Source organism: Bombus bifarius, unplaced genomic scaffold (assembly GCF_011952205.1).
Source record: "Bombus bifarius isolate JDL3187 unplaced genomic scaffold, Bbif_JDL3187 scf7180000009061_frag, whole genome shotgun sequence".
NCBI lineage: Eukaryota > Metazoa > Arthropoda > Insecta > Hymenoptera > Apidae > Bombus > Bombus bifarius.
In genome coordinates this window covers 1-15,035 of record NW_022884874.1, presented here as the reverse complement: position 1 = coordinate 15,035, position 15,035 = coordinate 1, and the positions used below count along the sequence as shown (strand labels likewise).

Genomic DNA, 15,035 nt, shown 5'->3' with positions numbered 1-15,035 from the left:
GCGAGTCAAACGGGGCGAGGTGACATTTTTACGACTCGACGATCAGACCGACGGTCACGAGGACGCGCCGGATGTACTGAGGGTAAACGCGATAGAACAATCCGACGAGATCGACTTGTCGCATGTACGAGAACTTCATTACCGCGAAGCCATTCGGGATATTACTAAAGGGTATAGGCCGGAGAAGAAGAGAGACGTCGGAATAACAGCAAAGATAGTTCTGAAAAGCGACAAACCGGTAGCGCGAAGACCGCGAAGACTGGCGCCGAGGGGGAACGGGCAGCATGTCGACCAGGTTCAGAAATACCTGAATTCCACCGTAAACAGAAGCACAGGGAAGACTCCTTTCCAGCTACTGGTCGGGGTCGAAATGCAAGTCAGGGAAGAGGCGAAGATTAGAAAGCTGATCGACGAAGAGTGGGCCGCGAGGTTTGAAGAACAACGTCGCGACCTACGTGAGGACGCGAAGAGGAAGATCGCCGCAACTCAAGAGGAGAATCGTCGAAGTTACAAGAAAAGAAGAAAGCGTGCGAAGCAGTACCGAAGGAAGGACCCGCGCACACCTCGACGACTGCAGATTTCATGAACGCCTTGGGTCCTGAACGCCGAAGATGACGCATCCGACGATAGCGAGAGCGAGCACAACATCTGAGGGCAGATGTTACTGCAGGATGGCCGAGTGTAGTATCGGGGAGAAGGGCCCAAGAAACGTCGAGCTAACTACAGACAATGTCGCGAGAGCCGAGGCGCTGTCGGCTCCATCAATGCATTACCGGGACCTTCAGGTATATAGGTAAATAGCCGAAAAGACCTACGTGACCCTGGCTACGAGCGTCTGTAGAACACGTGTGCGGTGGGCCCAGCAATAGACAATAGAGTGCTACAACGGCCAGAGAGTCAGTCGAGAAGCAGAGTGCGAGTTGAGCGGACACGGAGTGTGAGTCGGCGTGCGAAGATATCGTAGTCTGTCCTTTTGTTATCGAATATCACTCATTAAAATACCTTAAACTTTAAATTCTACCAGCAATCACTTGTCCTTACTCTAAGAATCCACAAGTTACTACAGGTATGAGGGAAGCAATAGACAACGTTAGAAGGAGGACGGTTTCGCTACGCAAGGCGAGTCGAAAAGTGTGCGTGTTGCGAGAATCAGAGCTAATTGAGCCGTCGAAGAGTAGAGTAGTTAGAGGTATCGAATCGTCGAAGAGTAGAGTTGTGAGAATTGATAGAGTTGTTAGAGAGAGAGAGTGTCTGTGTGTTAGATTCGTAGTGACGAGAGTGGTCAAATAACTGTAAAGTTATTTGATATAGATACGAGTATTGCATATAGTTTCCGTTAAATAAATATCGTTTCCTGTCCAATTTATAGATGTATATTCAATTTAATATTAATAAGTTGCAAGTAATCGGGAAAAAATTTCTATCCTTATTTTCCGATATTACATTATTTTCACAGATTTAAATTCATTTATCCATTGATTGATATTAGGACAAATGAGGAACTTCGCATCTTATTACATTAACAAATAAAATGTATTGTTCTTGATAAATGGTATGCAGAATAGTATTGGAAATAAAAGACTGGTTTATATTACAGTTCAAGTGATTGATAGTAGGAAAGCAGTGATGGAAACTGAGGCAACGTATTATAAAATTGAATCCCTAATTATAGCACGTAGATAGTATTTTGAGTGTGGACGGAGGACAAAATTATGCACATTCCTTTCTCAATTCCAAGGAAAAACATCATCGATGAGTCAGTTGTCAAAACACGATGGAAATTGCTCGTTGTTAATTGAGCAAGTTTGATATAATTACACAAGCTAAAGATTTAACTTGAAATTTGTTTGAAGAAATTTATTTTTGCTTATACCTGATGTCAAGCGCGGTATTAAGTATCATGCTTTTATAACTATTGCATTAAATATTTTTGTGTTGAAATATTGTCGTTTGGGTGTCTGTTTTGTACTGGAGGAGTACCCGAAATAATTATACTCGTCGTGTACAGCTAAAAAGCTACAGGCAGTTGTTTGTATTCCTGGAACGCGTTGGATTCGTGTTCGTATGGTACGTTGATTGGAATGACTTAAAGGTGGGTTACTGGGGGTGCGAGTAATTATGTTTCAGCCAGGATTGGATAGAGAACGCATTTAATCGACGTTTAAAGATCCGCTTAAGATACACATGCTCTGGTAGTTTCTAATTGGATCGTTATAGATGTCGTATCCTTTCTGCTAAATACGTTTTTGGGAGACATTAAGTTCAAAAAGGTCATTTTTTTAAAGAGAAGGAGAGAGGTGGTATGCATTGGATAAAGGTAACAATTTTATATGAAGGATGTTACGCCACGAGGCTCACCACAGGCTGTATTTTCCAACCGTCGCTCGCGGTCCTACAACGTCGCAGGCAGACCATCTTATCTGCCCGCCGGATCATATACAATGTATCGACGAGAGCATAGTTGTCGCCAAGCAGCGAGCTCTAGAAACGTCGATTTTTGACCGTTACGTTTTTCACACAAGAAGAGGCATTCGTGATCATAGGCGCGAGCGGTGGCGTGACCCGTGCATAGTGGGGGTCGTCTTCCAAATGAGACAAAGGAATAATCGAAGGGCGATCAGTTCCTTCTGACGAGTCAAACGTGACACGTCGACAAATATGACGAGCAAACGAATTTATCTAGAGAGAACGCAAAGTCGAGTCAAATTTCTGTAATATAATAATCATATTATTGTTAAATATATTATTTTATGTTAACCTGTTAATACAGTGTTACAGTGTTATTTCGCGGCGTCGATTAACATAATCGTAGCGAGAATTTACGCCTCTCGCTGACGCGTTTTCCTAGCGACCGCGTCTCTCCGCGAACGGTCGTAACATTTGGTCCTTCGAGCCGGATACAGTGGCAAGTGAAAAGTGCACGCCAGTGACATCCACTACCATACAGTACCACGTGAATCCAATACAAACAGCAGCAGAAGCGTTACCACTCCAGCGAAGTCAGTAGCGCCAGGGACCATCAGTTTTGAAGAGGCATAACCCTCTTGAAAACGCAAGAACGCAACCACGCAGCCTCACGCCAACAACTAGAGGGTTGACTTCAGTAAGAACACGTCTTACACATTAAACGAGACACACGCGGTGACGAGTAACATTTAAACTCGCAACCACAAGGTAAGCTCGTTCATTGCATTCTTCTTACAATCTGCTATACCAATGGAAAACACAGAGAAAGTTACCTCCTTGCATCGGAGACGAGGCTTTCAAATCGGTCGATTTACCTTTCTATCGAAACGACTCGATGATTACGAAAAATCTAGACAACCGAATAAGGCCCATTTAACGGCCTATACGACACTACTCGACGACACGTGGAAACAATATCGATTGTTACAAGAGGAATTAGAAGATTTAGGCGAGATAGACGACGCGCGCGTTTCCGAAGTAACCGACACATATTACAATCTGGTAATACGAATACACACTCTCATGGATGATACACCAGCATCGTCGTCGAAAACACAAGGATGCGAGTCATCTAATGTCGCCGAGCCGACATCAATTAAACTGCCCTGAAATTCACCTGCCTACTTTCGACGGTACCATCGAAAATTGGCATTCATTTTACGACTCCTTCTTATCCACTATCGATCGAAGCGAGCGACTTACACCCGTGCAGAAATTCCACTACCCACGATCCTCTTTGACCGGAAAGGCCGCGCGAAGCATACAATCGTTAGATGTCACCGAGTTAAATTATTCGATCGCTATTGACGTTCTGAAGGAAAAATTCGACTGCCACCGTCAAGTCTGCATGCGCTACTGGGACTTGATTTTTGATTATCCGAAAATAACCAAAGAGACGCCCGAAGCGATAGATGATTTTCTTGAGACGGTTAAGGTAAACCTCCAAGCGTTAGAAAAACTCGGTGAACCAGTTACCTCAAATGTCGCTCTTATAAAATTATTCACGTCGAAGCTACCCTCAGCCATCATTCGCAAATGGCAGCGCACATTGCCGGACAAGAAAATGCCGTCATATAGGCATCTGGTAGACTTTCTGAAAACACGGACGAACGGCGACAGGACAAGCTCAGCATCAACCGTGATAAAAAGGGAGTCCGATCAACACAAACGTCAGCGACCGAACGCACCGCGAAGTTACGCATTCACAAGTACACATAATACGTTGGTGTGTCCGAATTGTCAAGGACAACACGAATTATGGAATTGTGATGTCTTCAAAGCGAAGTCGCCTAAAAAACGCCTTGAAATCGCCAAGAGGGCGTCTCTATGTACCAATTGTTTAGGTAAGGGACACGCTATTACTCATTGCTCCGCCGGTTCATGTCGCATCTGCAAGCAGCGACACCATACATACCTACATCAAGACCATGGTCATAGCAAATCACGACCACGTGTAAGCCGGTCATCGAGCGGTCGATCATCGAGCGATCGATCATCCAACGGTCGATCACCGACCCCGCGATAGTCACATCGTTCGAGACGCGCATCCACGTCTCCTCGATCGTCTCCCCGATCGTCTCCCCGATCGTCTCCGCGAACATCTCCGAAACGTGAATCTCGGTTATCGCGAACGACGGCATCGGGATCAAATATATCGTCCAGTCCTAGACGACAAGGAAAACAATGACGTCATCAAACGACCTTGTGAGGGACCGAACCACAGAAAACGGACTCATTGATCTCGCTTCCTTGTGAACCACTGCAGCACGATTTGTTAGTCACAGCGCAGGTCAACCTATTGAACAATAAAGTTCAACCATTCCGTTGTAGAGCTCTGCTAGACACCGGCTCTAGCATGAACTTTATCACCGAAAAACTCGCTGATTCGCTAATACTTAACCAACGGAAATGTTAGGTCCCAATCGGAACACTCAACACGTTATCGACAACCTCGAAACGTTACATCACGGCCACGATCACCTCCATCGACGGCACATACGAACGCACCTTGACGTTCCTAATCATACCGACAATATCGCCTTGGGTCCCAGATCAACCCGTAGATCGCTCAATAATACATATACCGAGGAATCTCCAACTAGCCGATCCAAGATTCCATAGGCTTGCGCCGATCGAAATATTGTTGAGCGCCGGACCAACGCTAGCATCACTCTGTGTCGGCCAACTTGACATCAGTCAAGCAAACGGGCCCGACTTGCGTCTGCAAAAAACGCGATTCGGATGGGTCATCGGGGAGAGCCCAACCTCGCAATCATCAGCACTCGCATTTCACGCCTCCACGGCGGCTTTACAGGCGGACCTCGCCCGTTTTTGGGAAATCGACGAATGAACGCCCACTGCACACATTTCGGAAGCGGAACGACAGTGCGAAGAACACTTTCGAAATCACGTTCAACGCACCAACGAAGGGCGATACATGGTCGCTCTCCCATTCAACGAAACAACTCCTTCGCTTGGATCCTCTAAGACAATGGCGATGAAGCGACTCATTTCCCTCTGTCGTCGATTCCAACGAGACAAACGATTCGAAGCCGACTATCGCGCCGTGATACAAGAATATGTGGAATTAGGACACATGACGAAGATTACCACGGACAACTGCACGGACGACGGATATTTTCTGCCACATCACGGCGTGATCAAAGAGTCCAGCCAAACTACAAAACTCCGAGTTGTGTTTGACGGATCTGCACCAACCACCACCGGAGTTTCATTAAACGACGTACTTCATACGGGACCGAAACTACAAGATGACTTATTCTTCATCCTTCTAAGATTTCGTTCTCATCAATACGTCATTACAGGCGATGTCGAAAAGATGTATCGACAATTTCTTGTGCGTCCAGAGGATCGAAAATTTCAACAAATTTTGTGGCGCAATTCTGATGGAGAAGTTGACACCTATCAACTTAATACAGTGACATTCGGGCTGTCAGCGGCCCCTGATCTAGCCATTCGGTGCCTCAAACAACTGGCGGACGACGGGGGACATCGGTACCCACGAGCGGCGACGGTCTTACAGCGAGACTTCTACGTCGACGATGTTCTCACTGGAGTTGATAGAAAGGTCGAGGCACGATCATTGAGAACGGAGCTCACGGAACTGCTTAAACTAGCCGGCTTAAACATTCGAAAATGGGCATCGAACGACCGGGAACTGCTACGAGGACTTTCCGAGCAGGACATAAACGACAAGCTGCTACTAGGCGAATCGCAAACCTTCAAAACTCTGGGTGTGGTTTGGAATTCCTTTGACGATTCGATCCTATATTCCGTAAAAATTAATTCCACCGCCTCTCGAATCACGAAGAGAACAATCAGCTCCGAAATCGCCAAGATCTACGACCCCCTCGGATTATTGGCACCAGTGATCGTTCGAGCTAAGATGCTGCTCCAACGACTCTGGACTTTAAAAATTGATTGGGACGAATCTCTACCGGCTGACGTGCACACGGAATGGAGCAAATATTATGCACAGCTGCCATTATTGAATAACGTGAAGTTTCCACGTAAAACGATAATCAAGGCTGCAGCGGAAATGAATTACACGGGTTCTGTGACGCTAGCGAAAGGGCTTATGGGGCATGCGTTTACCTTCGCATCATCACTCCGGATGGTCATGTCTGGACACGACTCCTCACTGCAAAATCAAAGGTGGCTCCACTGAAATCACAAACCATTCCAAGGCTGGAACTGAGTGGAGCACTTCTTCTCGCATCATTGGCCACCACAGTCCTTCAAGCTTTACCAAGCAACATTTCTCGGACTGTTTACTGGACGGATTCTACAATCGTACTTCATTGGATCAATACATCACCCCATACGCTGAAAACCTTTGTCGCTAATCGTGTGACAGAAATGCAGCAGAAGACTCACACCTCAGATTGGCGTCACATTCCCACTGCCGATAACCCTGCAGATCTCATATCTCGAGGCCAATCACCCGAAGATTTCCTGCGACCAACCATTTGGCAACATGGTCCGGAATGGCTCCAACAACCAGAAAGATACTGGCCGACGTGGAACCCAGTACCATTAACTGAAATATCAGAGCAGAAGAAAGCAACATGTCTGGCCGTGACTCCCGCTGACCACAGTCTACTGGAGAGATTTTCTTCTTGGCCCAAGCTGATTAGAACTACCACTCGTTGCCTCCGATGGAGACAAAAACAGGATCGAGGGAGACCTCTAACCACACATGATTTAACCAATGCGCATAACAAATTGATCAAACTGTTACAACTCTGTTATTTTTCAGATGAAATCCGCACTCTCCGAACAGATCGAAATTCTGCAGTGAAGGGGAAGCTGCAACGACTCAATCCATTTCTCGACAAAGACGGGATGTTGCGAGTCGGAGGCCGACTCAGTCACTCATCAATGCCGTTCAGTCAGAAACACCCACTCATTCTACCCAAATCCTAAGTCACAGCGCTCATAATCGAGCATGAACACCTCATCAATGTCCACTCCGGAACTCAAGCTACCTTATACGCCTTAAGAAGATCTTATTGGCCTATCGACGGCCGTAGTCAAGTTTGGAGCACGCTGAAGAAGTGCGTCCGTTGCTGCCGAGCTAATCCACCTCCAGTGGATTACGTAATGGGCGACCTCCCAGCTGCACGGATAACGGAATCTCGACCGTTTACCAACGTCGGAATAGATTATTGCGGACCGTTTTACATCAAAGAACGAAAGGATCGCAACCGACGCAAAACTAAGGTATATGTAGCAATCTTTATATGTCTTGCAGTCAAAGCAGTCCACATCGAGCTGGTCAGCGACCTCACTAGCGAGGCCTTCATTGCTGCTCTGCGAAGATTCATCGCTCGCCGAGGATTCTGTGTGACAATTTACTCCGACAACGGTACCAACTTCGTTGGCGCCAACAATGAATTACGAGAGCTCCGAAATCTCCTGCAATCCGACGATCATAAGGTAAAGGTTCAGTCCTTTTTAGCCGACCGACGGATCGAATGGCTCTTCATTCCTCCCAACTCACCTCACTTCGGAGGGCTATGGGAAGCTGCAGTGAAGTCCTTCAAACGACATTTCAGGCGTGTCGCAGGTAACGAGCTCTTTACATTCGAAAATTTAAATACACTTATCATTGAAATCGAGTCTATGACTCCAGTATCATCTGATCCATTACAACACAGGCTGGGGATACATGGGAGGCAGACGTAGAGAGGACGGAGCTGCGAGCGTAATCGAAATCTCCGGTAAACTGGAGAGCCTGGGCAAGGGAGGTAACCAGAATGGAGGACTAGTGCCTGTGAGCGCAAAACTGGTGTGGATGCGGGTAGTCCGGCTTGGACAAGGAGGAGTTAAAGCAAAACATACCAAGTGTGAGGTTAGGACGGTGGAGTAGCCATATTAGGACGCGTGACAACAGCGCCGCTACAAGGGCTACCTGAGGAACTACCCAGACGCAGCCATATTGGCGCGTGCGCCGAAGCGCGTTGCGCGGGCCACTTGAAAGTGACAGCGACTGGCAGAGTGGCAAGTGCTGACCGAGCGACATTTCCTGCCCAACGGGGAAACGGACGCAATCATGGCGAAAGAGAAGGAGGTAGAGGAAAACGCTAGGGGACGGAGGGAAACGGAACTGGCTGCGGAGCCGCCGCACGTTAGCACCTGGAGCGTGACGAAGGCGATGCCGCCAAAGGAGGGACCCTCCCGCTTCACGCTGTACAAGGAGGGAATATAGACTGAGGAAACAACAGAGGAGGAGGAAACCCCCGCCAGAGAAGCACCCCGAGCGAAGAGAAAGAAGGCCAACGAATCCCCCGAACTCCCCGCGGACCCGGCTGAAGAAATGAGAACAGCCACAACGGCGGACATAGGAGCCGAACTGATTCGCCGGGCCGCCGAGGTGGCCAAGGCTGCCGAGGCACCCCGCAGCCACCAGGGCACGCAGGGGAAAACCCTGAAGGAGGCGGCGAGAACCATCACCGCGGGCGTGACAGAGATAGTGAGGAGAACGGACCCTGTCACCGACGTACTCGCTATAGCGCAAGGACGCATAGCAACACTGGAGGCGGCGGTAGAGGCACTCCGAAAAGAGCCGGCCTCGCGCCCCACCGCGGATGAGAGCAGCTACAGGGCGCGTCTCGCTGCAGTCGAGCACCATGTAGAGGAGATGAGGTCCTTGCTGCACCGACTGGAGGAACAACTGCAGGGAACAGAAAAAGGAGAAGGAAAGGAGGTCGCCCCTGCCGCGAACACGAGAGGGATGGAGCCTGGAGCCCCAAGCGCCCCAGCGCTCAAGGGAGGCCGAACGGCTGTCACCGAATGGCAGACCGTCGGAAGGAAAAGAAGAGGAAAGAAGAAGGAGGCAGGGAAGAAGCAGCCGGCGAAGCTGATCCCCGAGACAGGGGCGGAGAGCCAGAGGAAAACTCCGGAGAGTGGATTGGAGAACGCACGAAGAGGGGGTGGCAGGGGGCCCCTCCCGCGCGCACCGCGAACGTCAGCGGTAACAATCACCCTGACGGACAAATCGAGCCAATCCTACGCGGAAGTGGTGGCTGCGGCCAAGGACAGTGTCTCCCTGACCGATCTCGGCATCAACACGATGAGGATGCGGAAGACCATCACCGGAGGTGTCATCTTAGAGGTCCCTGAGGACCAGGGAAGGGAGAAGGCCGCAGCGCTCGCAGCACAGCTGACGCGGGCTCTGGACCCGAACGAGGTCCGCGTGGCGACCCCCTTCCGAGCCGCGGAGGCAAGGGTGTCCCTGATAGACATAGCGGCCACCAAGGCGGAAATCCAGAACACCCTGGCGAGGGAGAGCGGCTGCAAGCCGGAGGACATCCGGCTGGGAGAAATCCGCCCCGCCCGGAACGGACTTGGCACCGTATGGATACGAGGCCCTGCCAGTGCAGCGAGGAAACGGGCCCAGGCTGGAAAGGTCGCCATAGGCTGGTCGACGGCGAAGGTCGAAGCCATCGAACGGAGACCGTTACAGTGCTACAGGTGCCTTGGGATAGGACACACGGGGAAGACCTGCACCGCCAAGGAGGACAAGGGGCACCTGTGCTTCAGATGCGGCGAACCAGAGCACCAGGCGACAGCATGCACTACTGCGAGCCCGAAATACCTGCTCTGCGAGGCGCTTGGAGCACCGTCGGTGCACAGGATGGGGGGACCGGCCTGCGCCCCCTCGAAGAAAGGCTGCAAGAGGCAGCGCGAAAGGCTCCCCGTCGCAAAGCGACCCTAAGCGCGCGAAAAAGGAGGTAGGCACGGAGGAAGCCACAAACAAGGAAAGAACACCAAAGAACTGAGAATGCGCATCCTCCAGACTAACCTGGGAAGGTCAAGGCGAGCACAAGACCTGCTCCACCAAACCATCCGGGAGAGCACGGTCGCCCTAGCGGTGGTGGCGGAACCATACAGAGTTCTGGATGCCCCGGCGTGGGTCGGAGACACGGACGGAATGGTTGCCGGCACCTGGACATCAACGCCCGGGGCGTTCGCCCACGGAGCCCTGCTGGAACGCGGCAACGGGTACGCCGCGGTCGAGTGGGCAGGGATGATGGTGGTGGGGGTGTACGTGTCACCTAACAGCGGACGGGCAGCGTTCGAAGAATTCCTAGACGCAGTTGGCGACTGCGTCAGGCGTCGACTCCCCCGACAAGTGCTCGTCCTGGGAGACTTCAACGCACACTCCACGGAATGGGGGAACGCCAGGACCAACGCGAGCGGCCGCATGCTATCAAACTGGGCCGCGGGACTTGGACTTCTGTTAGTGAACAGGGGCTCGACCAGTACCTGCGTGACGTGCAGAGGGAGCTCCATTGTTGACATAACATGGGCCTCCCCCGAGGCATTCAGGCGGATCTCAGGCTGGAGAGTGGCCGAAGGGGTCGAGACGCTGTCGGACCACCTCTACATATTCATGGAGGTGGACGCACCTGGACCTGGAATGCCGACGACAAACGACGGGCGCGGCCCGCCGAGGGGGAGACACGCGCGCCCACCACCTAGATGGAAAATAAAGGAGAGGAATGAAGATCTACTCCGGGCGGCTGCTATAGCAACAGCTTGGAGCTGGGAGGCCTCAACAACGACGACCGAAGCAGACGTGGAAGAGGAGGCCGAGAACCTCCGCCAAGCCATGACAGCAATCTGCGACGCATCCATGCCACGAGCCACACCGGGCACGGTGCGAAGCAGAGCAGTTTACTGGTGGAACCCCGACATCGCGGAACTGAGGACGAGATGTGTCCGGGCTCGAAGACAGTACCTAAGGGCCCGCCGCTGGCGACGACGCGACGAAGAAGAAGTCTCCTTGCGCTACCGGACGTACCGCGCGCTACGGCGCTCGCTACAAAGGGAAATTAAAAAAGCGAAGGACCGTGCCTGATCCGAACTGGTCGAAACAGTCGAGTCGGACCCATGGGGGAGGCCATACAGGACGGTGACACAGAAACTACGCGCGAAGGACCCCCTGACAACGGCGGAAATGGAACCTGCGCTGCTGACGCGGATCACCGGAACGCTCTTTCCCCCACAAGAAAACAGAGCGGCGGAACGGCCACGGGAAACGACACGACCGCTGGAATGGAGGGACGACTGGGAAGTCACGGAGGAGGAGATATGTGAGGCAACCAGAAGAATGACCGCCCGCAACGTGGCACCGGGCCCGGACGGAATCCCTGGCCGGATCTGGGGGGAAGTGATGGGGGTCACGGCTCCCAGACTCCGGCACCTCTTCACAAGATGCCTGAGGGAGGGAGTCTACCTCCGGGCGTGGCGGACGGCGAGGCTGGTCCTGCTCCATAAAGAGGGCCGACCGACGACCTCGCCGTCAGCGTACCGGCCGATATGCCTACTGGACGAGGTCGGCAAACTACTCGAGAGGGTAGCCGCCGCCCGGTTGGAACGACACATAGCGGGCCAAGTGCCAGGTTTGCACGAAAGCCAGTACGGCTTCCGGAAGGGGCGCTCGAGGATTGACGCGGTCAGACGCGTACGAGCGATTGCGGAGGACATGGTCTCCCGGAAAGGCGTGGCGCTGGCGGTTTCCCTGGACATCGTCAATGCGTTCAACACCATGCCATGGAACAGGATAGTGACGGCCCTGGAGCACTTCGAGGTTCCCAGCTACCTCGTCCGATTGATCCGAGCCTACCTCGACGACAGGTGGGTGTGTTACACCAGTAAGGAAGGAGAGGAAAAGCGATCCGTTGAGCGTGGCGTCCCACAGGACTCGGTGCTGGGCCCCATACTATGGAACGTTGCGTACGACGACGTACTACGATGCCCGCTACCCCCAGGCGCGGCCATTGTATGCTATGCGGACGACACCCTAATCCTGGTCGAGGGTCGTGGCTGGCACGAGACGCTGCGCATTGGCGGAATCGCAACGGCCTGTGCGACCCGCGCCGTGGACGAACTGGGCCTGAGAGTCTCCCCTGCGAAGTCGGAGGCCACCTGGTTCTTTGACAGGAAGAGGCGAGGGACACCACCGCCCGGCCTATGCATAAACATGGCAGGTAAAACCGTCCGGGTGGGATCACAGATGAAGTATCTGGGACTCACCATCGACAGCCAGTGGACGTTCGAGCCACACTTCGACTCACTGATCCCGAAGGTGTCAGCGGCTGCCAATGCATTGTGCGGCCTACTACCGAACATCGGCGGGGCCGGAGACGCGGTGCGCCGACTTTACGAGGGCGTCGTTCGGTCACGAGTGATGTACGGGGCACCAGTATGGGCGGACGACCTGATGGCAAGCCGTCGCAGCATTCTGCTCCTGAGAAGACTGCACAGAATGACCGCCATCAGAATCATTAGGGGATACCGGACGGTGTCGCACGCGTCGGCGTCCACCCTAGCCGCGTCCCCCCCGTGGGAGCTGCGGGCGCTGGCGCTCAAAAAGAGATACACCCGCCGGAGAGAATGGCACCCGGGAGAAGACCCCACCGAGCAGGCGGCTTCAAACGACACAGGAACCGTCGAAGAGGACACATGGAACCTGTGGCGATCCCAACTGATCAACGGGAGAAGCGAACACCGAGGCGCGGATGCGGTCCTACCAAACTGGGAGGCATGGAGGAGCCGCCACGGCCTCCCACTCACATTCAGGATGACACAAGTACTCACCGGACACGGCGTGTTCGGCGAGTTCCTGAAGAGAAAACGGCGAGATACGACAGACATCTGCCACCACTGCGGAGAGGGCAGGGACACAGCGCAGCACACCCTGGAGCTCTGTCCGGCGTGGGAGCTGCTCCGCTACACCCTGCGGCACGCCGTAGGAGAAACGTTGACCCCCTCAGCGATTGTGGAAGCGATGTTGAGAGGGTCACAGGAATACGAGACCGTCCGCCTCTTCTGCGAGCGAGTTATGCTCGCGAAGGAGCGAGCGGAAAGGGAGAGAAAGAAAAACTCTCAACCCTGCAGGATAAGACGATGGAGAAGGATGGCAGTCAGACGACCCAGAGCCGCCCCGCCTCCACCCCAACGGACTATGACCAGAAGAAGTGACAGCACTAGGGGCAACGACATCCCCCTAACGCCTACTCAATAGCCGGCTCGAACTAGAGAACGCGTGAAGTGGGTGCAACTGAAGTTAATTCATAAGAGAATCCTGGAGCATCCCTGTCATACGCGTCGGGTGGTCATCGTGGAGCTTTAGTTGGTAAGAGTCCGACACTACTGTGCTGTTACGCAATTACTGGAACAGCGGAGTGTCCATGAGGATTTCTCCACGTAAAAAAAAAGAAAAAAAAAAATTTGTATGTGAGTTACTCTGGCTTATCAATATGCCCTGTTCAAAGTTGGCCAAGCTGAATACTGTCACAGGCCTCTATCTTCCTTAATAAGAGCTGTAGGGGATCGAACAATGAGACTACCAATATGTGTACTCGTTAGTGTATTTGAAACAGATCTTGTCGCGAAACGATATCTATACAGACGTTTAGTCACAGTTTATACTGAATCGTTTGCGATCACGTTCGTTTATTCATTATCGTCAGAAGAAGGCCAAAAGATACAAATTCGTCTTGTTTTACGGTTACATGTAGCGGCACCATTGTTTTGCCCGGAGCTTATAATTCCTTACAATACCTCTTGATATTCCGAAGCAAAACAACAACATGGTTTGAAGCAAATTCTAACTCTTGTGCGGCTACAGAGCTTTCTAAGGCATGGATAAATTGAACGCATCTTTGTTGAGTCTAGATGATCCAGAATGGCGAACTACCGCAAGTAGAGCAACTAATCGAAATACTAGACATGCACATATACGTAATATGTTTAACATGGATGGGAAATTGTTTTGAAATTTAACAATCATTGCAATAATTACATCGGTTCGGAAGTCGTGTTACTAGATACTTATTGTAATATCGTAAAGTAATTCGAATTAGAAATCAGTTGAAAATAGAAAAACCGTGTACGTCGTGTTTCTGTGGTTCGTTTACATTTAAGAGTGCCTACGTGACTAAAGGCACGTAGTTGGTAGTTCTTACATAGGAATGAGGGAAACAATAGACAACGTTAGAAGAAGGACGGTTTCGCTACGCAAGGCGAGTCGAAAAGTGTGCGTGTTGCGAGAATCAGAGCTAATTGTGTCGTCGAAGAGTAGAGTCGTTAGAGGTATCGAGTCGTCGAAGAGTAGAGTTGTGAGAATTGATAGCATTGTTAGAGAGAGAGAGAGTGTGTGTGTGTGTGTTAGATTCGTTGTGACGAGAGTGGTCAAATAACTGTAAAGTTATTTGATATAGATACGAGTATTGCATTTAGTTTCCGTTAAATAAATATCGTTTCCTGTCCAATTTATATATGTATTTTCAATTTAATATTAATAAGTTGCAAGTAATCGGGAAAAAATTTCTATCCTTATTTTCCGATATTACATTATTTTCACAGATTTCAATTCACTTATCCATTGATTGATATTAGGACAAATGAGGAACTTCGCATCTTGTTAGATTAACAAATAAAATGTATTGTTCCTGATAAATGGTATGCAGAATAGTATTGGAAATAAAAGACTGGTTTATATTACAGTTCAAGTGACTGATAGTAGGAAAGCAGTG

The 15,035-nt window shown here is 51.0% G+C and overlaps 1 protein-coding gene and 1 pseudogene across 1 annotated transcript; both read left to right on the top strand.

The window, feature by feature from the left end:
• Window positions 1-3,493: 3,493 nt before the first annotated feature.
• Window positions 3,494-4,654, top strand: LOC117213416 (annotated as a pseudogene).
• Window positions 4,655-5,458: 804 nt separating this feature from the next.
• LOC117213415 lies at window positions 5,459-8,359 on the top strand. Its single transcript, XM_033458762.1, has 4 exons — window positions 5,459-6,449; window positions 6,515-7,378; window positions 7,742-7,926; window positions 8,123-8,359. Exons 1-4 carry the CDS (start codon window positions 5,459-5,461, stop codon window positions 8,357-8,359), a joined length of 2,277 nt encoding a protein of 758 aa, XP_033314653.1.
• Window positions 8,360-15,035: the final 6,676 nt, after the last annotated feature.